The sequence below is a fragment of the Mus caroli genome, unplaced genomic scaffold, assembly GCF_978045245.1.
Source record: "Mus caroli unplaced genomic scaffold, Mus_caroli_1 scaffold_13, whole genome shotgun sequence".
Lineage (NCBI taxonomy): Eukaryota > Metazoa > Chordata > Mammalia > Rodentia > Muridae > Mus > Mus caroli.
In genome coordinates, this window is record NW_028227268.1 from 35,336,942 (window position 1) to 35,360,216 (window position 23,275).

The 23,275-nt window shown below is 40.3% G+C and overlaps 1 protein-coding gene across 5 annotated transcripts in view; it reads right to left on the reverse strand.

Annotated features, from left to right (window-relative positions):
• Positions 1 to 23,275, reverse strand: part of Trim37 (tripartite motif containing 37) — a 155,284-nt gene that overhangs the window by 107,241 nt on the left and 24,768 nt on the right. For all 5 annotated transcript variants that reach the window (XM_085829701.1, XM_085829700.1, XM_085829703.1 and 2 more), the window contains 5 exons: positions 23,000 to 23,067; positions 11,909 to 12,033; positions 7,780 to 7,830; positions 4,653 to 4,734; positions 3,645 to 3,721 (listed from right to left, as the gene is read on the reverse strand). In XM_085829701.1, coding sequence (XP_085685827.1) covers positions 3,645 to 3,721; positions 4,653 to 4,734; positions 7,780 to 7,830; positions 11,909 to 12,033; positions 23,000 to 23,067 — 403 coding nt within the window. The remainder of the gene's footprint in view (positions 1 to 3,644; positions 3,722 to 4,652; positions 4,735 to 7,779; positions 7,831 to 11,908; positions 12,034 to 22,999; positions 23,068 to 23,275) is intronic.

A 23,275-nucleotide genomic window follows, 5' to 3' on the forward strand; every position in this document is an offset into this window, starting at 1 on the left:
CAAGTCTGCCTGTGAGCAAGGAACAAGGAACTAGCATTCTTTATCCTTTCATCAGTGCCTCTGAGAAAGCCTTCGATTGGCCCGGTGCCCAACAAAATATAGTTATAACTGTCATAATGTCATTCTCTTGTAACTCTAAGATCTGCATCAGTTAATTTAAATCCATTTTCTTCATTTATCCCATGGTTTGTTTTTTTCCTATTGGTACATCTGCCATTGTATATTTTACTTTAATGGATTCCTTCACAATTGTTCACTGTCCTAATTCCAGGATGCAGTTAAGTTACCGGATTTTTTTTTTTTAAATTCTTGTAAGTCTTATTTTCATTTGTTAGGTGGGCTCAGCACAACATTCAATTTAGACCTGACTCCTCCTCGTTACTCAACAAAAGCCTTCCTCAGAGCTCTATCATATGCCCCATGTATTGAAGTTTCTCTTCTGTTTGATAGAAACAGGGGTAGTGCTTGGGCTCTTTGAAAACATCGACCTCTCACTATTCCCTCTTATCCTTTCATAAGGTTCATCCCCAGCCTTCTCTTTCCTCAGTTTCCTCCTATATAAGTCCTGACGACAACTCTGCTGATGCAAAACAGCAATCTAGTCTAAATCTCTGGATCTCTGCCTAGAGGCTTCTTGGGTTCCTACCCAATGTACCCTAGGTTTGCTGGTATTCCTGGACTGATTCCACCTCACTTCCTCTATCAAATAGTAATTCTCCAAAACTATCTGACTTTAGGGGAGAGCAATCACAGAGTTAGTCTGAGAGTTTCTTATTTTGGAAAAACTGCTTTCACTAGTTACTTCATCTAGAAACTGTTGTTTCATGTATCGATTTAACAGAAAGTGTGAATCTTATCCTTACTATTCTATTTTTAGCTTTAAGCAAATAGTCCATTCTAAACCAACAAATTCTATTCTAATGTAGTAGTGTAAAAAAAAAATTACAAATTCCAGCAGGTAATAGTGACACATCATCTTTAATCTCAGTGCTCAGGAAGCTAAGGCAAGTGGATCTCTGAGTTCAAGGCCAGCTGATCTACAAAGTGAATTCCAAGACATCCAGGGCTACACAGAGAAACCCTGTCTCAAAAAAAAAAAAAAAAAAAAAAAATCAAATGTGTTTGTGTATGTATACACACACACACACACACACACACAGAGAAAATTCCTTATCACAACCATGAATATATACATATATATATAAGTGTGTAGATATGGTGGCACACACCTATAATTTCAATATTCAAGACTCAGTGGTCCTCAAGCTTCTTAATGCTGCTACCCTTTAATACAGTCCTCATGTTGTGGTGATCCCAACCATAAAATTATTTTTGCTGCTACTTCAAAATTGTAATTTTGCTACTATTATGAATTGCAAAGTACTTATTTATGAAAATAGAGGCTCGTCACAGTGGTCCCGACCCAGTGGTTAAGGATCAATGCTCAAAAGTCTGAGTTAGGAGAATCATGATTCAAGGACATCTTGGGTTACCCGCTTTAAAAAAAAAAAAGAAAAAAAAAAATCCATGTCTCATAAGGCTGCACCGCCCTCTCCTCAGCCCCCGATTATTTATAGGCAATCCGTGCCTGCTGGGTGAGGGAGAGATATTTCACTCAGTGGGGTAGCTGCTGCTAAGGTACTGATGATACTTCTGAAACAAGCTCTCACCCACACTCTTCCAAAGTAGTTGTAATTATAACTCACTGGACTACAAAAGGACAACAAAGTAAAATGGGGACTACCTGGCAGAGCTCGAGAAGGAAGAGGAGGTAAGAGAGTGAATACAGAAAACCTTGCGCATGCTTGTGTATACACCCACACATGAAAGCACTATAACCAAGTCAGATATGTTGCCACATGCTTAAATCCCAGCACTTTGGATGGCAGATGTGAATCCATCTATGAGCACATGGCCAGACCAAGATCAAGGCCAGCTAGGGCTCTAGTCAGACCCTGGAGAAAGAGTTTGGAAGTTAAAAGCATTTGTTCCTCTTCTCGAGGAGGTGTGGGTTCCATTCCTAGCACCACCATGGAAGCTCACAACCATATGCAACTCCAGTATCAAGGGATTCAGTGCCCGCCTCTGGCCTCTGTAGGCACCAGGAATGCATATGAAACACAGACATACAAGTAAAACACTCATACACATGAAGTTCAAAAGAAAATGCCAGGCAGTGGTTCCATGCACCTTAATCCCAGAACTGGGAAGGCAGAGGCAGGCAGATCTCTGCAAGTTTAAGGCCAGCCTGGTAGACAGAGTGAGTTCCAGGACAACCAGGTTACATAGAGAAACAAGCAAACACAACAAAAAACAAACAAAATAGCCCCGCTTAATTCCAGCACTCAGGAGTTCACACACAACCTGGCCTACATAACATGCTCCAGACCAGCCAAGAGCAAGACCCTGTCTCAAAAAAGAGAGAAATAAAAACCACAATTTAATCATTATATATTACTAATATGTGCAGTATATACTAATAAAAATATTAAGACTAAAAAAAACTAAGAATAAACAAACACAAATTTAAAAAATAAAAACATAGTTTATATTTTTATTTAGTTTTGTAAGTCAAAGAAAATATACTATCCTATAAAGTCACTTTAAAAATTATACCTTCTAAACAAAATACAAGCTGGTAGTTGTCAGAGGCTACAAGACAATGGTATCTTGTGTGTGCACGTGGAAGCAAGAGAACAAGCTGAAGTTTTCCTGAAGTACTGTCTATCTTATCTGAGATAAGATCTCTCTTCCTAAAACAAAAATTAGGCTAAGTTGGCTATCCAGGGAGCCCTAGGGATCTACCTAAATCTGCTGCTCCAGAACTGAGGTTCTAAGCATGTAACCATAAGCCAGGAATAGTGGCACACATCTATAATCCCAGCACATGAGATACTGAGGTAGAAAAACTATCAATTCAAAGCTAAAGAGGAACACCCTGTCTCAAAAAAGACATGAAATTATAATTTGAAAAAGTATTTAATAAAAATTGTGGGGGCTGGTGAGATGGTTCAGTGGGTAAGAGCACCCGACTGCTCTTCCGAAGGTCCAGAGTTCAAATCCCAACAACCACATGGTGGCTCACAACCATCCGTAACGAGATCTGGCGCCCTCTTCTGGAGTGTCTGAAGACAGCTGCAGTGTACTTATATATAATAAATAAATAAATCTTAAAAAAAAAAAATTGTGGAGCTAAAGTGTACTGGCTGGTTTTATGTTGATTTGACAGAAGTTAGAGTCATCAGAGAGGAAGCAGCCTCATTTGAGGAAATGCCTCTGTAAGGTCCAACTGTAAGGCTTTTTCTTAATTAGTGATTGATGGGGGAAGGCCCAGCCCATTGTGGGAGGTGCCACCCCTGGGCTAGTGTCCTGGGGTCTACAAGAAAGCAAAGCTGAACAAACCACAGAATCAAGTCAGGAAGCAGCACCCTCCTTGGCCTCTGCGCTCCTACCTTCAGGTTCCTGCCCTGCTTGAGTTCCTGTCCCAACTTCCTAAGGTGACGAACAGCAATGTGGAAGTGTAAACTAAATAAACTCTTTCCTTCTCAACTTGCTTTTTAGTCAAGAGTTTCGTCACAGCAATAGGAACCCTAACTAAGACGTAAGCACACACGTTTGTACTGAAAGTCAATTAAATCACTAACTTGGAAGTTTCAGGTAAGCCAGCCGATAGTTCCAAAAATACAGATAAATAATAGCCGCGGACAACTCCATTTCCATCCTTAAAAAAACAACAGAAAGAGAAAGAGTTTATGCAAAACAAACTACAGATCAACTCCAACAAAAAACTTTAATGAAACAATGAAGCCAACAAACAGAACACAGACTGTTATCAGGTAATTGGGTTAACAAGTATGTCTAAGCTTGGAGTTGGGGAGATGGCTCAGCAGTTAAGACTGCTCTTCTGCCGGGCGTTGTGGTGCACACCTTTAATCCCAGCACTTGGGAGGCAGAGGCAGGCGGATATCTGAGTTCAAGGCCAGCCTGGTCTACAGAGTGATTTCCAGGACAGCCAGGGCTACACAGAGAAACCCTGTCTTGAAAAAAAAAAAAAAAAAAGACTGCTCTTCCAGAGGTCCTGAGTTCAATTCCCAGCAACCACATGTTGGCTCACAACCATCTGTAATGGGATCTGATGCCCTCTTCTGGTGTGCCTGAAGACAGCGACAGTGTACTCATATACTCATATATCTTTAAAAAATGTTTTTTTAGATTTACTTATTTTATTTCTTTGTTAGGCCTGCATGTATATCTGTGCACCGTATGTGTGCACATCTGATCCTTGGAGGTCAGAAGAGTCTGAAGGATCCCATCAAATTGGGAGTTACAGATGGCTGTGAGCTATCACATGGGTGCTGGGAATCGAACCTCAGTCCTTTGTGAGAGCAACAGTGCTCTTAATTGTTGATCCATCTCTCTCCAGCCACTAAAACTTTCTTCTAAACATATTTATCTCCCTATAAAGCAGAAATACATTTCATGATGTTAAGAGTTTACACATTCATATTTAGCACTGTTTTTCACAAATTGAGTAATAAATGGCATAAAGAAATTACTAATCTCTTTACTCATTTAGTAAGTAAACTAATATACTCCAAAACACTAAAGAAAAGTTCAAAATTGAGTTGAATTTGAAAATTGGAAAAACTTACTGGGTAAACTTTTAACCTCCAACAAAGTCCTGAAACTTGAAGAGGCGGGCTGTAAACAGGATCTGCTCTCTGCCGCAAAGTGCTACAAAAAAAGAAAACCAACCGAATTCCAACATCAAAACTATTATGAAATGGCAACAAGCAAAACCAACTCCACTGTATGTTAATATTTAAAAGACTGAACAACAGAAAGTTGCTGAACATGTCAAAGTTTCACTAAATAAGCTTGAATATATTTATATTACGAATTAATGATACCAAAACACTCAGCAGTTATCTTTTAACTCTCAATTAAAACACAGCAAGAACTCAGTAACTATGCCATTTAAGAAAAATCAGAGTACCACTAAGTAGCTCAAGTTTAATTCTGGCTCAGTAAGCATTCTTTATTATTTCAAATACAAAAACATAGTGAAGAGGATGCTGGAGCATCTGGAACTAGAGATACAGAGTCACTTTATGGTACAGCATGTGTTTAGCATACGCATAGCCCTAGACTCAATATTAAGCACCAAAACTGATTAAACAAAACTGGCCACTCCTGTATAGCATATTCTTTTTAATGGAGAAATAAGAATGTATATCAGCCATTAGCATGTGTAGAGAAAACTCAGCAAGGCTTTTAGCTATAAAATGACCCAATGATGACAGAGAAAACCAGCTGAGGAGGCAGCTCAGGTGTAAACTTCCTCCTCCATCAGTCCTCGGAACCTGAGGAAGAACTGTGAGACACGGCACTTGCACTTGCAATCCCAACACAGGAGAGGTGGAGCCAGATGCACCCTAGGCCTTCATGGCCTGTTAACCTAATCTACTTGGGGACATTCCAGGATACTAAGAAATGTCACCACACACAAACTGAGGCCTGGAGAAATGGCTCAGCAGTTAAGGGTATTTTCTTTTTTTTGTTTTTTTTTTTTTTGGTTTTTACGAGACAGGGTTTCTCTCTATAGCCCTGGCTATCCTGGAACTCACTTTGTAGACCAGGCTGGCCTCAAACTCAGAAATCCGCCTGCCTCTGCCTCCCGAGTGCTGGGATTAAAGGCGTGCGCCACCACGCCCAGCTAAGGGTATTAATTTTCTGTCAGAGGACCTGAGCTCAGTTTCCAGCATCTACAATGAGTAGCTTACAACTACCTGTTACAACAGCTCCAAGAAATCTGAAATCTTCTTCTAGACACCTTCAACACCTGCACTCACACATACATATACACACACACACAATTTGAAATAAAAATCAAAGAGGTGAACAACACCTAAGGCTGTCCTCTGGCTTCCACATATAAAGACATACAAGAATAAATCACACTTAAAATGTCCATGCACACGCACGCGCACACACACGCGCACACACCAGGGAGAAATGAATGGTGCAATATAGCTTTCCAGTTATCACCACCTACTCCCATTTCTTTCCCAAAAGCCTTATATTTTTAGTTCCCCTTTTTGTCTTGCACTTAAAGAACAGTCTCTCATAATCTTCATGTTTTAATATATTTACTTCCAGACCACTATGGTGGTGGATTCCTTTAAATCCAAACCTGGTCTACATAGCAAGTTCTATGGCTAGCTGACATATAATGAGACGCTGTCTCAGATGGATGGATGGATGGATGGATGGATGGATAGATGGATGGATGATAGAGGATAGAGAGATAATTGAATTACAAGTTTCTAACTGTAGAGAAAATGATCAAAGTAAAAAAAATTGCTATGTAGCTTAACATAAGAACCTACATATTTCTTATAATAATGGCCTCTAAGGCATAATTTTTCACTTTTAGCATAAAAACAGACAACCAGTAGCCTTCTTTCCACAATTTTAATTTCTTTGATACAAAATCCAAGTGTCCTTACTTTTAAAAAATATTTCCTTTGGGACTGAAGAGGTGGCTCAGCAGTTAGTAGCTGTTCTGTTAGAGAACTCAAGTCCAGTCCCCTGCACTACAGCTCACTACTACCTGTAACTCTAATTCCAGGAACTCTGAAGATCTCTTTGGCCTCCCATGGCACCAGGCCATGGTGTATATATATGGAGTATTGACAAACATGTAGGCAAAACACCCATACACATAAAAGAAGATAAAGTAAAATCATACAAATTTAAAATATATTTATTAAGCTAGGCAGCAGTGGCACACACCTTTAGTCCCAGCACTCAGAAGGCTGAGGCAGATGGATCTCTTGAGCTTGAGGCCAGCCTGGTCTACAAAGGGTAGCTTGGTGTAGAGAACTAGTTCCAAGACAGTTAAGGCTATATAGAGAAACCCAATTTGAAAAACAAAACAAAAGGTTCCTTTTCCCAGACTAAAGAAACAAGTCAGCTGGGCGTGGTGGCACACGTCTTTAATCCCAGCACTCGGGAGGCAGAGGCAGGAGGATTTCTGAGTTCAAGGCTAGCCTGGTCTACAATGTGAGTTCCAGGACCCCAGGGCTACACAGAGAAACCCTGTCTCAAAAAATAAAAAAATAAAAACAAAAACAAAAACAAAAACAGTGACCCTGACCATACAAGTTGAACACTACTAATCCAAAAATCTGAAATCCAAATGTTCTAAAATCTGAAAATTTTAAAATCCAACAAAGAAGCCATTGAGTAGAAGATACATACCCAACTTCATGCCACACAGTATGGTCAAAGCAGTCACTGAAGATACTATATGGAATTACCTTTAGGCTATATGTTATAATGTATATATGAAACAAAAATATATTTTGCTTTAGATTGGACCTTATATAACCAAGATATTTTATTTATGTACTTTTTGGTTTGCTTTGTTTTTTAACACAGAGTTTCTTTGTGTAGTTCTGGCTGTCCTGAAACTAGTTCTGTAGACCAGGCTACCATCAAAATCAGATTTGTCTCCTTCTGCCTTGTTATACAGGTATTAAAGGTGTGCACCATCACACACAGCACTATGTGCAAATATTTTTAACTTTGAAATCCAAATGCTTCTGCCCTATGACATGAGAACTGAAATTCAGCATGCACACTCCGCAGACCAGCTCTGTTTCCAAGAGGAAACTGTAGTTAAGGACTTTATCAGCTCTCATCAGCCACACAATGAGACAGTCTTGGCTTTTGCACAAAACACAAGAAAAACCCAGAGTTCTCAAAACCTCTTACCTGAAGTTCTCTAAAATAAAAGTAGCTGAATCATAAGATGGTACTAATTCACTAAAAAAGAAACAAAAGGAGAAAAAATTAATTACTGCCTTAATTTACAATTTTCATTTAGTTAAAAGACAAGTTACTTGATATTATCTTGAAAACTTAGCTGTAGTGCCTATAAAATATTTCCGATCTTTATTAAGCACAGCATTAAACCAAATCAGTTCATAAACCCATCAAGATTATAATTAAAATGGAAATACAACAAATCCTTCAAGGTTATTTACTAGGAAACACTCCCTTCTATGCTTCGGTTATTTTGTATAATTAGTTGTTGGGGCCCTCAAGCATGCCGGGCAAGCATGATATCATTAAGCTACAGCCCCAACTCACCAATACTTTCATAGGATTAGAATATATAAGTGAGGGGACAACCGGGATATGTTAGTAAAATATAGTAACACTTTCTTGGCAAGGTAAGATGATATCAAATAGCCTAAACTCCTTATAATCTTCTCCAAAGAGACCTAATTCATATGTATAGGACGAGCTGACTGATAATATATCCTACTGCCAACTACCTTTAGATCATGTGTATGATTTATGGCATTGTCAGTAAAGCATCATTTAACACAAAACTGTATACTATATACAGTATTATAATACGTTGTCACAATTGTTATGATTATAAAGCAAATAAAACAAGACTATACCTACAATAATATGTAGTTTGGCAGGTGAGCATGTTCATAAGAACAAATAAAAATATTTTAAGTTTTATCTAAATCAGATTATATGGTGATCATGCATACAGCTCACAGAAGGTAGAGATAAAAGGATCAGGAGTTCAAGTCTAGCCTCAGTTAAATAGCAAGTCTTATCCTGGTCTAGGCTACGTAAGGCTCTGCCTCAAAAACAATAAATGAACAAATTTGTCGAATTAAATCATATATTCTCCAAAATAGGTAGATGTCCTTTGCCCTATGGTTGTTAGTCACACAGCTCCTATCCCAGCTGAGCACGTTACGTGCACACACCTAACCCTAGTCAGCCTTGGCTTCTCTCGTGAACTTTACATCCCACACTTCTCCATCTGCGTGCCTCATGAATCCTGAATACTTCATAAAAAGTCAAACACCCAGAGGCCTGAGCCAATGTTTCCCAATTATGTGCGCTAGCATTCAATATACAGGACTCCTATTAGCAGGACCAATGCAATTAGTACCTGAAAAGCTTTTTAGGAGAATGTAAATGTAATGAGAACTCTTAAATAGACTTCAAATATCAACCAAAAGTAACACGTTTTGGCTATCATCCTGGATAATATATAATCATTGATCAGTTTACCCACAAATTTACTATATCCTCTAAAACGCAAAGACTTCAACCAATCCTCTTGTCTGTGAATCTATATGCTGCTTTGCTTGTTTGTCTGTTTGGATTTTTGTTTTGCTTTGTTTTGTTTTTTTGGCAAGGGTGTTTTGGAATTTTTTGGTTTTGTCTTTTGTTTCTTATATATTATGTGTTTATTCTAGTGAAATGTGTGGTTTTTGCTATAAGCAGATTCAGAGCACAGAAAATCTATCTATCCCAGGATATTGTGATATTTCTACATGTCTTATTGGTTTCTATTGCTGTTATAAACACCATGACCAAAAGCAAGCTGGGGCCGGGCAGTGGTGGCACATGCCTTTAATCCCAGCACTTGGGAGGCAGAGGCAGGCAGATTTCTGAGTTTGAGGCCAGCCTGGTCTACACAGTGAGTTCCAGGACAGCCAGGGCTACACAGAGAAGCCTGTCTCGGAAAACAAAACAAAACAAGGCAAAAGCAAGCTGGGAAAGAAAAGGCTTATTTCGGCTTGCAATTCTCATCCATGAAGTCAAGGTAGAAACTCAGGGCAGGACCCTGAAAGGCAGGAACTGAAGCACAGGCCAAGGAGGGCTGCTCATGGCTTGCTCCCTACAGCTCACTTAGCCTGATTTCTTATACCACCCAGGACGCCTGTCAAGAGGTAACACTACCCAGTAGCCTGAGCCCTCTCACACCAATCATTAACCAAGAAAATGTCTTCAAGATTTTCCTAGCGGCCAAGGAGACACAGAAATTTTCTTAAGTTCCCACTACCCAGCTATACCTCGGTTTAGGTAATGTTGACAAGCCCTCCAAGCACTCTACATATGTATTTCTTACAGAAAACTTCCATACATAAGTAGTATAACACATTGGTGCTGTGGAAGGTCAATGAAGACAGGGTTGTGGAGTCCACAGCACAGTCAGCCTCCATCTCCTCCTAGCACGACTTTAGCTTTCCTCAGTTCCTTATCTTTCCTCCTGACATGACTGTGGTCTTCACAAATAGTCATGTCATGGTTGTGTCAACTGTCTTCACAGAAAATAGGAAAGGAAAGTAGCCTTAAACCATCTCTATTCTGAAAATCTGTAAGTCACAGATAATTAAATATTATATCACTCGGTTAATCAGAACACCACAAACAATGGGAAGAAGCCAGACATGGTGGCGCACGCCTTTAATCCCAGCACTTGTGAGGCAGAGGCAGGCGGATCTCTGAGTTTGAGGCCAGCCTGGTCTACAAAGTGAGTTCCAGAACAGCCAGGACTATGAAGAGAAACCCTGTCTCAAAAACAAACAAACAAACAAACAAACAACAACAACAAAAAAAAAAACAATGGGAAGAAAAGAGACCCAAAGGCCTCCACTGTAAGGCTACATAAAATCTAGATTCCCTTCTCAACTTAGCCATTTCTCCAGATACCTGAAACTAACTATAGACTGACAGTTAATCTTTATGCTGTTGAGAAGAATTTGAAGATTCAGCCAATCTGAAAAATTGAAAAGGGAATCAAGATTGCAAACTTTTTCTATTAATTGTTCCTTCCCACTTCTTTTAAAATTTGGAAACACTATGTCACCTTCAAAACTTTTTAGAATTATAACTACTTTTAAGTTTTGATTTAAAAGATACACATTTAAAAGGTAAACAAAAAGTGAATAGGGCCTTCATGGGGGCTCCGCAAGTAAAGGCACTTATTGCCGAACCTGACCATCTTGGGATTCAATTCCTTACACACAAATGGTGGAGAGAGAACAGATTTCCCAAGCTACCCTCAAGCCCCACAGGCCCCGCAGCACTCAGGAACCACTTCTCACACCAAGGAAGAGTAGTTCTTTGATTGACGGACTCAGTGAGAATGGCTGTTTTCTATGGAAAATGGAGTGCTAATTAAAGAAAAATCTAATTCCCTATCATTTTCCCTTTACAGACAAAATATGAGCCCATTACACTCTTAAGAGTTGTGTTCTCGCCGAGCGTGGTGGCGCACGCCTTTAATCCCAGCACTTGGGAGGCAGAGGCAGGCGGATTTCTGAGTTCGAGGCCAGCCTGGTCTACAAAGTGAGTTCCAGGACAGCCAGGGCTACAAGACTTGTGTTCTCTTTCTACCAACGAGGGTCTGAGAAATGAAACCCACTCCACAGTGCAAGAGCCTGCAATAACCTACTGAGGTCAGCAGCTTACTGTAAATATTAATAGTACCTTAAAAGGAGATAATTAGCTAGAAATGTTGGCAGTCACCTGTAATCCCAACACTTGAGAGGTGATAGCAGGAGGGAGCTCAAACTCACCCTCAGTTAAACAGTGAGTTTACGTAAGGTTAGCCTTGGCTACATGAAGCCATTTCTTTTTTTTTTTTTTCAATTTTTTATTAGATATTTTCTTCATTTACATTTCAAATGCTATCCCAAAAGTCCTCTATACCCCCCACCCCGCCCTGCTCCCCTACCCACCCACTCCCACTTCTTGGCCCTGGCATTCCCCTGTACTGGGGCATATAAGGTTTGCAAGACCAAGGGGCCTCTCTCCCCAATGATGGCCAACTAGGCCATCAAAAAAGCACTTCTTAAAACAAATGAATTAAAATAGCTTATTCAGTCTCTTGGAGTCCCTTCCATCCTCCAGATTTCTCTCTCATGTTTCCTTAATAAATCTATATTTGATCTGCTTAATTTAAAAGAAAGAAAGAAAGAAAGAAAGAGAAAGAAAGACAGACAGAGAGAAAGAGAATATTCAAGTATCTGCCCTGATATACAAACTTAAAATGGAAGTACAGTTTTAAAACTGTTACCTGGTAAAGTCTGGAGGGACAGGTGTGGTGACAAAGGATGCCATGGGCTTTCGGTGAACTTGCTGGAACATCATTAGGATCTCTGAGCTCTTGGAGATCAGCTCACTTTTACTGCAAGACCGCAACTGTGTGAGGAAAACAGCATTTCAACCAACAAAACATTCCTTCAAAGGCACTGCAAATTTTTTAATAAAAAAGGAGAGATGTGGTGGTCTACACGTTTAATCCCAGAACTTGGGAGGCAGAGGCAAGAGGATATGAGTTTTATGCCACCCTGGTCTACACAGCCAGTTCCAAGCCAGTCTGGTATACATATTAAGTTCCAGGTTAGCCAAGGCTACATAGTGAAAACTTATCTCAAAAATAAATTAAAAAGTCTTAATTAAGAAAACTTGAGGGCAGGTGTGGTGGTGCATGCCTTTGATCGTATTGCTTGGAAGGTAGAGACAAGCAGATCTCTGTGAATTTAAGGCTAGCCTGGTCTACATAGCCAATTTCAGACCAGCCAGACAACTAGTTCTGACTGCTGAGAGGGAGAATTAGATGAGTCCCTTAAGTGGTCATCCAATATAACATTCAGCACTGAAATCATATACACATAAACAAAAAAATGAATTCAAGTTGAGATTATATATTTGTATACACATACACACACACACACACACACACACACCAATAAAAATCAAAGAAAAAGGAGCTACCAATGAGGGGAAGGCTTGAGAGGAGCTGAAGGGAGAAGAAGACATGGGAACACAGGAGGAGGAGCTGGAAGCAGCAAAGGAAAGTGGGTAATGTATATTTTAGTTTAAATATACTAAAATAAAATCTAGGAAACAGTGGAAAATTACAAAGCTAACCTAGATATTTAACGAAAAAACAAAAACCAAAGTAAAACTGAGCCTGTTTGCACATATTTGCAACCCCAGCACTTGGAAGTTGGAAGATTAGAAATTCAAGGTTATCCTTCAGTTACATGAAGAATTTGAGATCAGACTGCACTTATATAAGATTCCATCTCAAAATAAAATAAAAAAATAAAAAAGAGACTGGAAACAAGGTTCTATTGTTGAGAACATCTGCTGTTTAACAAGTAGCTATGCTGTTAACAGCATTGGCATTTGCAGAGGACCCCGGTTCAATGTCTAGCACCCACAGGTGGTTCACAACAGTCAATTGCTCCACTTACAGGGAGTCTAAGGCCCCTGGCCTCCCTGAGTACCAGGCACACATGTGCATTACATAAGCAGGAATTTCACATCCATACAAATTTTCAACTATATTTAAATTTGAAAGTGAGTTAGAAAATTAAGAATCTTTGGAGAACCTAGGTTTGCATTTTAACAAGTGTTGACTTTATGTGATTTTAATCAACTTTTCCCTCCTTTTTGAAAGTTAAAAAAAAAAGAACTACAAATTTTCACTGATACAGTTAAACTATTGTATATAGTGATAAGCAGATACTACAGTTCTACACTTTTAACAAGCATTTCTAATTCTATATAGCTAATAGAAATGCTAATATCACACATATTTCACATAATCTTTTTTTTTTTTAATGCTCATTGGTGTTTTGATTGCATATGTCTGTATGAGGGTGTCAGATCCCCTGGAACAGGAGTTACAGACAGTTGTGGGCTGCCAAGTGGATGCTGGGAACTGAACCCAGCTCCTTTGAATAACCAGCCAGTACTCTTTACTTCTGAGCTATCTCTCCTGCCCTCACACAATCTTATCAGTTCTTGAAATCAAGTTAAGTCAGAGATAAAGAATGAGAAATCTGGGGCTGAAAAGATGGCTCAGCAGTTAAGAGCACTTGCTTATCTTGCAGAGACCTGGGTTTGGTTCTCAGCACCCACATGGTTACTCACAGTAGCTCACAGATTCAGTTCCAAGACATTCTTTCTAACTCCTTTTCTGGTATCTCAAGTACCAAGCATACATAATAGTACGCATTCATACATGCAGGTACTCAGACAGACATATAAAATAAATCCTTTATTAAAAGGAGTAAGAAATATAATGTAGTAAAATATGCACAACGTTAAAAGACTGTGAGTTTGGGATTCTAGAAAACCACTAAGGTTCTGGCACTTTACACTGCAATGTGGCCTGGTGTCGGCCACTGGTTATTTCTACTGGTTGTAAAGATCATGAGGCAGCTCGGGAAAACCACATATTATTGTGGGCTGAATTCTATCTTTCATCATCTACACAGGTGCTTAACTAACTGTATTAGAAGGTGAGCAACCACTCAAAACTGAAGCAACCACTGATCTCAGCATACAAACGTCCCTGTGAGGACAAGTGAAGAAAAAAATGAAACCTGCTAGCACTTTGGCCTTGAACTGCCAGCATCTAGAACTATGACAAGATTAATTTCTGTTGTTCAAGGATCCCATTCGGTGGAATGCTGTCAAGGCAACTCTCAAACAAATACAACTATAAAATTCTCTTATGGATGATATTGAAACTATTCCAAAGGGCCAGGGCAACAGACTGTCACCAACCTATAGAGATACTGGAAGTAGAAGAACATGTAAGAGACAAATCCCAATGAGCTGAAGTTGGATCATGTCTTGAAAGGTATGTTGGAATTCTGGTCACTTTCTTCATCCCCAAATGCTACATGTTAAATAGGTTTTTTGCTGCATGATATACATATTGTCTTACCATAGCCTCCCAAAGTAACAAGGCCACTGTACCATGTGTTTTTAAAATAAAACCTCAAGCATTCAATTTACCAAATGAAGACTCAGGAGCTAGACACTGTGGTGCAAGCCTGCTAGCTCAGAGAGACAGAGAAGCACCCAGCTGACCTTCCGACTTCACTGATGTCCCCAAAGGGAAAAGCTCTTGCTTCTTCTCCACACTGTCTTAAATACCCCTCAACTCAGACACACCCCTTCCTCTTTCCTGGGTTGCTCTGTGCAGCCCTGGCTGTCCTGGAACTCACTTTGTAGACCAGGCCGGCCTCAAACTCAGAAATCCGCCTGTCTCTGCCTCCAGAGTGCTGGGATCAAAGGCGTGCGCCACCACGCCTGGGTTTTCTTATGTTCACTCCCTGTCAACAGATTGCTTGTTCCACCTCTTAACCTATGGTTGACATTATTAAGCTCTTATTTACAGAAAGATCTTGGGTTAAAGGTGTGTGCTAGGGCTGAGCCACACCACAACAAGAAATCGGTTTTCCCAGTTCACAACTTCAGGGCTCACAATGTGATCAAATAACCTGCAATACCATGGACCAAACCCTCTGAAACAGTGTACAAAAAAGCCTGGCATGCCTCCCTCTCTCCCGACCTTCTCTCTCTCTGGTTTTTTTGAGACAGGGTATCTCTATATAGCCCTGGCTGTCCTGGAACTCACTTTGTAGACCAGGCTGGCCTCGAATTCAGAGATATGCCTACCTCTGCCTCCCAGGTGCTGGGATTAAAGGTGAGTGCCACCACCGCCCGGCATGCCTTTCTCTTAAGTAGGTTGTTACAGTAATGGAAAGTTAATATAATCCATTTCAATTGGGTTTACATCTTTTGAGTAATTATTGTTTATAGCACATAAGAATAGAGCCATCAAGACATGTAGCCTTGGTTTTACCAATGATGATACCAAATGATATGGCCATTACATAATAAACATATTGATAAATGATGAAAAGGCAAAACAAAACAACAACAACAAAAAACCAACAACAACCAACCAAAGCCCACATAAATCTCACTATATAGCCTTAAGCTAACAAATCCTCTGGCCACAGATCTTTCAAATATTTGATGCTACACATAGGCGTGCACCACACAGCCTCAAGCTGAGTTGCATACTGCCTTTCATTCCAGCAGCTTCAGAGGAACACCATGGAGGGAAAAGCACAATTTACCCATCTCACTGTTAAAGATAACTTTGAAAAGAAATCCTCATACGTGGCTCCTTGTAGTTATCTTCCTATTTTGCTAGAACTGAAATTGCTAATTAGAGCCTATTAACAAGCAAGCGTGACAGTAGCTACTCTAAAGACTGATTCGTGAGATGTCCAACTTCTCTCCAGTACACCTGTTGCCAGTATCTTTAACTGTCTATAATTGCTTATAAATGTAATGGGTAATTCATGGCGTTTTTATGGTTTTATTTTCTGTCTCACTGTTAAAAACCAGTGAAATTTCACATTACTGGCTACCTAGGTACCCACTTTCTCTGTCTTCTGCTTGCTTTTTAATTCTCTGTGTACAGATGGAAACCAGAAGACAGTAACATTCATTACTCAGGTACCAGCCACAGTTTTTTTTGTCTCCCCCACTCCCAAGTGTGCAAGACTGACAGCTTGCCCCAAGGATCCTCTTGGCTTCTCTGCACAGCCCCAGGATTTACAAAGTTCACCACTGTGCACAGCTCCTGCTTTTTTTCTTTTTTTCAAAGACAGGGTCTCACCGTGCAGCCTTAGCTAGCCTGGAACTCTTTATGTAAACCAGACTGGCCTTAAACTCACAGGAGATCCACACTCCTCTGCCTTCCCAAGTGCTGGGATTAAAGTCTGCTTCTATACCCCAACACCATACTACGGTGTTTTTAACATCTTAAAATCCTCCTGGCTGGGGAATATTCTTCTACTTTCTTGCCAGCAGCAGAATGTTCAATTGGGAGCATATCTTTGATTTACATACTATAGAATTCAGAGCATATACAGGAGAAAATATTCCCCTGCCTTAACCCTCCCAGTTGCTAAAGGCACAGACCATTAGGGACAACTCTGCAGTTTAAATGTTCTAACTTTGTTACTTCTATGTACATGCATGTTTCTATCAGTGAGAGAACATGCTATGGCGCGGCATGCATGTGGAAGTCAAAGGATAACTTTGTGGAGTTTGTTCTCTCTCTTCCTACTTTTTTACATAGGTTCCAGGGATCAAACCCATGTAGCACACCAAGCTTTCATAAAAAATGCTTATACCTACTCATACACCTTACAGACTCCTCATTGATCATCGAGAATCCATTAAAATTATTTAAAACATCCAATTAAAACATCAAACATAACTACTTGTCCTGTCCATTCCTACACATGAGAAGTGTCTATCCTTTTCCTTCTTCCAATCTTACTGACAATGGCCTTTCCCAGTGTACTGGGCATGGTGAACTTGTAACAAAGAGGCTGAGATAGGAGGACTCTGAACTCACTGGCCAACAAGTCTAGCCTAGTTGCTAAGCTCCAGGCTGAGGAAACTGAGGAAACGTGGACTCAAAGGAAGGATGGTATTCCTGAATATGACATTTGAGGTTGTACTCTGGCCTCACGTTGAGGTTGCAGAAATAGCACCGATGTTAAGAACACTAGCTGCTCTGCCAGAGGACCTGGCTTCAAATTTCCCAGCACTACATGGCGGCTAATATCTGTCTGTAACTACAGTTCTAGGATCTGACTCCCTCATCTGGTTCCTGTGGACATTGCATGTACATAGTACAGACATACATTCAGGCAAAATACAAATACACATAAAATAAAATTCATTTTTTAAATTTATGTGTATATGTGTATGTGTGTGTGTATATCATAGACCTAACTAAATGCAGATCCTAAAACAATACTTACAAAAAAAACTTAAGAGACTATTTTAAATATGACACAAAATGAACAAACTGACAAATTAGACTTTGGCAAAAGTTTAATAATTCTCTACTTAAAAACAAAACAAAACAAACAAACAAACAGCCAGGCAGTGGTGGTGCACGCCTTTAATCCCAGCACTAGGGAAGCAGAGGCAGGTGGATTTCTGAGTTCAAGGCCAGCCTTGTCTACAGAGTGAGTTCCAGGACAGCCAGGGCTACACAGAGAAACCCTGTCTCAAAAAACAAGAAGAAAAGAAGGAAGGAAGGAAGGAAGGAAGGAAGGAAGGAAGGAAGGAAGGAAGGAAGGGAGGGAGGGAGGGAGGGAGGGAGGGAGGGAGGGAGGGAGGGAGGAAGGAAGGAAACAGAAAACACATGAGCAAAAGCAACCTGAAGAGAGGTAAGGGTTTACTTCAGTTTACAGCCCTCAGGTTACATTCTGCTCCTGACAGAAGTCAGTCTAGGCTTCCAAGGCAGGGATTAGAAACTGATGCAGAGGCCTTGGGGGAATGCTGCTTGGTGGGCTGCTCATGGCTTGCTTATACTTTCTGCTTATACCTGCTTTCTTATACTACCCAGGACCACCTATAGTGGCAAGTCTACTAAGCTGGGCCCTCTCACACCAATCATGTATTAAAAAATACCCTACAGACTTGCCTACAGCCAACCTAATGGAACCATTTTCTCAACTGACATTTGTCTTCCCAAATAACTAACTTGCATCAAGCTGACAAAAACTACCTAGAACAAACAACAAAGAATGATAAAAACTAAGAAAACTCAATAAAAATAGAGGGAAAAGATTTGAAGAGAACTTCAACACATATGGATGGCAAGTAAATATAAGAAAGGATTTTCAACATCATTAGACAAAGGCAAACAAAAAATTACAGCCATAAAAATACTCTCATGAAAACAGCTATTGTAAGAAGATTTGTGCCATGTGCTACCAGTACTGCAAAGGAACTCAGACTATACTGGTAGCAATATAAAATGGCCAACTTGCTCAGAAGACTATCAGCAATTACTTAAAAATAAGGGCTGTATCGCTTCTCGGCCTTTTGGCTAAGATCAAGTGTAAAAATAAGGGCTGTAATGGGACTGACTGTTTAGCAGTCATCAGCGTGTAGTGTTTTGCAAAGGAGGTCAGTTCCCAGCATCCACAATCACCCGTAGTTCTAGCTCAAGAGACCTGACCATTTAGACCTCTGCATGAACCCACCCACACCCATATACATACATATAATTAAAAACAAAACAGGACTGGAGATATGGCTCAGTAGTTAAGAGCACTGATTGCTCTTCCAGAGGTCCTGAGTTCAATTCCCAGCAACCATATGGTGGCTCACAACCATCTGTAATGGGATCCAATGCCCTCTTCTGGTAGGTCTGAAGATAGCTACAGTGTACTCATATACATAAAATAAATAAATTTAAAAAATTTTTAATTATTTTTATTTTATTTTAAAAATTCTTGGGCTAAAGAGATGGCTCAGTGGGTAAGAACACTGACAGCTCTTCTGAAGGTCCTGACTTCAAATCCCAGCAACCACATGGTGGCTCAAAACCACCCGTAATGAGATCTGATGCCCTCTTCTGGTGCATTTGAAGACTGCTACAGTGTACTTATTTATAATAATAAATAAATCTTTGGGCTGGAGCGAGCAGGGACTGAGCGAGTGGGGCCAACTGGAATGAGCGGGGTTGACCCGAGCAAGCAGAGGTCCTAAAAACTCAATTCCCAACAACCACATGAAGGCTCATAACATCTGTACAGCTACCGTATACTCACATACATAAAACAAATAAATAAATAAATCTTTAAAATTCTTTTTTCAGACCTTCATCACTTGACCTAACAGGAAGAGAAACATATCCATGTAGAGGTTTGGATACACTTGGTCCTCTTAGCTCTAGCATAGCAGCCCCAAACAAGCCTCTGAATATAATCAGTTGAATGGAAAAGCAAATGTGATGTTTACATAAACTGATCGCTCTGCAATGAAAAGGAAAAAATTGTTGTATTCAGTACCATGAATAAAACCCAAAAGTAGTTTTGCTGAAAGAAGTTAAATATAAAATGAGTGTTTGAGAGTACATTTTTATATAACTATAGAAAATATCTATTTATGACAGAAACCAAATTGGGGGATTCACAGAAAACAGTAGGTGACCAAAATACAAAGATGTACAGAAATAAATGTCCATGTTCACGACTGTGACAACAGTGATGGTTTCAAAACGATACGCATTTGTCAAACGTATCAATCACATACTTTCCACACAGGTATAATGACTGACATCAGTTGTTTTTTGTTTTTTTTGTTTGTTTGTTTGTTTTTTTTTTTGGTTTTTCAAGACAGGGTTTCTCTGTGTAGCCCTGGCTGTCCTGGAACTCACTTTGTAGACCAGGCTGGCCTCGAACTCAGAAATCCGCCTGCCTCTGCCTCCAGAGTGCTGGGATTAAAGGCGTGCGCCACCACGCCCGGCTTTGTTTTTTTTGTTTTAAAAACAAACAAAACAAAAACCATAAATCCTCAGACATTCACTCAGCATACTGCAATTGGTATAAAATGACTCTACTGATCCCAGGATAAAAGTCTCAGGACTGCTGTCCCGAGTGTGGTACTAGCACCTGGGAGGTTGAGTCAAGGTGGTCATGAAAGGGAAGTAGTTATCCTGGCCTATATAGAAAACTCCAGGACAGTTTATGCTTAATATGTGTCAAGATCTGTCTCAGACAAACAGGAATGAGCTTCCTGAGAAGAAAATATGAGTATTAAATAAATATGCATCTAAATAAATATGCATGCACTAAACCTTACAAGTCAACTGCCAACTGAGTGAAAAAAAATAAAAAATATTTTCAGACATGCAATGGAAGTTAATTCTGACTAGCCATCCTGACAAGTTATTGAAGGGTAAAACAACAGCACATGAATAAGCCGAGGGTCTTAGCAATAATAGAAACCAGGAAATAAAGACTCAATACAAGAAAACCTCTAAAAAGGAGAACAATTTTCCTGGACAGTGGTGCTCCATTCCTGTAATCCCAGCAGTTCTGAGGTAGAGGCAGAGGCCCGAGGATCTCTGTGAATTTGAGGCCAGCCTGCTGTTCGAAAAAAGCTCCAGGAGAGCCAGGGCTACACAAAGAAACCCTGTCTTGAAATGCCAAAAAACAAAGAGAGAGAGACAGAGAGAGAGAGAGAGACAGAGACAGAAAGAGGGGGAGAGGGGAGGGGAGGGGAGGGGAGGGGAGGGGAGGGGAGGAATGAGGAAGGGAGGGGCAGAGAATACTCTAAGGAGGTAGCTACATATTGGGCAGTGGCTATCAGGCAGGCAGGTTCATGGGTCCCAAGGAACCTTGCCAGAGAAGCAGACAGGGGGAGGGAGACCAGAGAAGAGGGAAAAGAGAGAAAGAATGAGAACAAAGGTAGAGAGAAAACGCCAGGGGAGGGGAGAGAGAGAAAAGAGAGGGACCAAAATGTCTGCATTAAAAAGAGAGGAACTTCTGAGGGAGAGGAAGGCCAGCCTTGGGCTGGAAAGTTCACGGTAAAGGGTAGGACACGCCAGCTATACCTTGTAAGAGGTAGGGACTGAGAGATGATGAGAGAACCTGGAGGCCAGGCCCACTTTGGCATGTTATATATGCACCTCAGCCTCTTGTCCTTGATCTGAAACCCAATACTCTCTCTCATTCTGTCATTCTCATTCTCATATACTCTCTCTCTCCCTCTCTCTGTCTCACACACACACACACACACACACACACACACACACACACCTACGTTTAAAACACAAGTACTCCAAAAAAAGTAAATTCAAGACAAGTGAATGTGCCAGATATTTATGAGATATTATAGTTTTTACTGTATGTTTATTAACCGTTCCCCAAAGTGTTGATGAGGAGAGATTTTTTGCCAATGAGTTCAGCAGTATATCCCAAACATCTAACATGGGCTGGAGAGAGGGCTCAGCAGTTAAAAAGGGTGCACTGCTCTTACAGAGGTCCCAAGTACAATTCTTAGCACCCACATTGGGTGGCTCACAACCTAGTATAACAGGGGATCCTGATGCCCTCTTCTGGCCTCCACAGGCACCTGTACTCACATGTACATACCCACACATATATACATAATTTAAAAAATATAAAACATACCTATTATCTGAAACTCAACAGGTATTCTCTTAATGCTAAACTTTAATAGAACAGTCAGTATATTTAGGTAAATGGCAATAACCATTTACCTAAAAACTACCAGTTAAATCATATGGGGAAATTTCACCTTTTATAAATTTGCAAATATCTGAATTATCCCTCCCAACAAAGTAAATTTAGACAGGCAGGGGGTACTTATTTTAATCCCAACACTCAGGCAGACCTAAGAGTGTGCGGCCAGCCTGTCTACACAGAAAGTTCAAAGTCTTAAAAAAAGAGTTACTGTGTTTTGGCTTATTTAGAAATCTTAACAATTAGCTAATACCAACTCTATAAAAATCTCCACTATAGCACACAGATCTTTTGATGACATAGTTTCTATCTCCTTTTCTCCCAATATCCTAGCAGAAAGTGGGGGGAAATATTTTAAAAAGATATAGTCTGGGGCTGGTGAGATGGCTCAGTGGGTAAGAGCACCCGACTGCTCTTCCGAAGGTCCAGAGTTCAAATCCCAGCAACCACATGGTGGCTCACAACCATCCGTAACGAGATCTGGCGCCCTCTTCTGGAGTGTCTGAAGACAGCTACAGTGTACTTACATATAATCAATAAATAAATCTTTAAAAAAAAAAAAAAAGATATAGTCTTACCTGTGTATGTTAGTTATGTTTTGAATGCTGTAATAAAGTGCCAGACCAAGGGAACCTATAAAAGGGAGGTTTCCTCTGGGGTCTACAGTGTCAGAGGGGAACGAGTCAGTCACCAACATGACAGGGAAGCTGTAGCAACTACAGCTGAGGGCTGAGATCTCTATCCACAATCAGGAAGTAGTAAGAGCAAATAGGGGCAAAGAAGAGGGGTAGACAGCAGGAGGTTTTTACTTACTCCGACAAGGCCACACTTCCAAAGCCTCCCCAAACTTCAACACCAACTGTGGTCTAATTCAAATACCTAAGAATATGAATCATCTCATTCAAACCACCACACCCTGTAATCAAAGCCCCCTGAAAACAAAGGTAGGAGTGTCACCAGTTTAAGGCCATCCTAAGCCACAGTATGAGATGCTACCTCACCAAATAGGAAGGAGGAGCCGGAGGAGGGAGATGGATGAAAAAGGGATGAATACATTAGTTTTTGGATGCAGTGTAGGTACTATGTTTCCTAGGATGGCCCCAAAAGCCTATGTAACATAGGCTGGTCTCAAACTCATGGTACTTTTGCCTCCGCCTCACACAATTCACAGCTGTACATCAATCATCCTGCCCAGAAACCGCTCTTGGGTACTGTTTAATATCTAATACTCACTAAGCAGCACATAAACAAACGTATTTTATCACCTGATGTTCTACCTCCTGAAGTAAAGATTCCAACAGCTCCGTTTCTTGAGTAAGAGATGTCTTCTGACCTGTTTAAAAGGAGCAAAACAACACTCAGGTTCACTGCTGGGTAAAGCATGAGATAACTTCCTGTGAACACACGCTGTAAAAGAGAACCACGGCAACCGAACAGAACTCCATTCCAGTTCCCACAATGACTTTCCTGGAGCTTTAACAGCTGAATATACTTTCTAAAAGGAGCTTAGAAAGTAGAACATTGGAGGTAACCCTATTTTT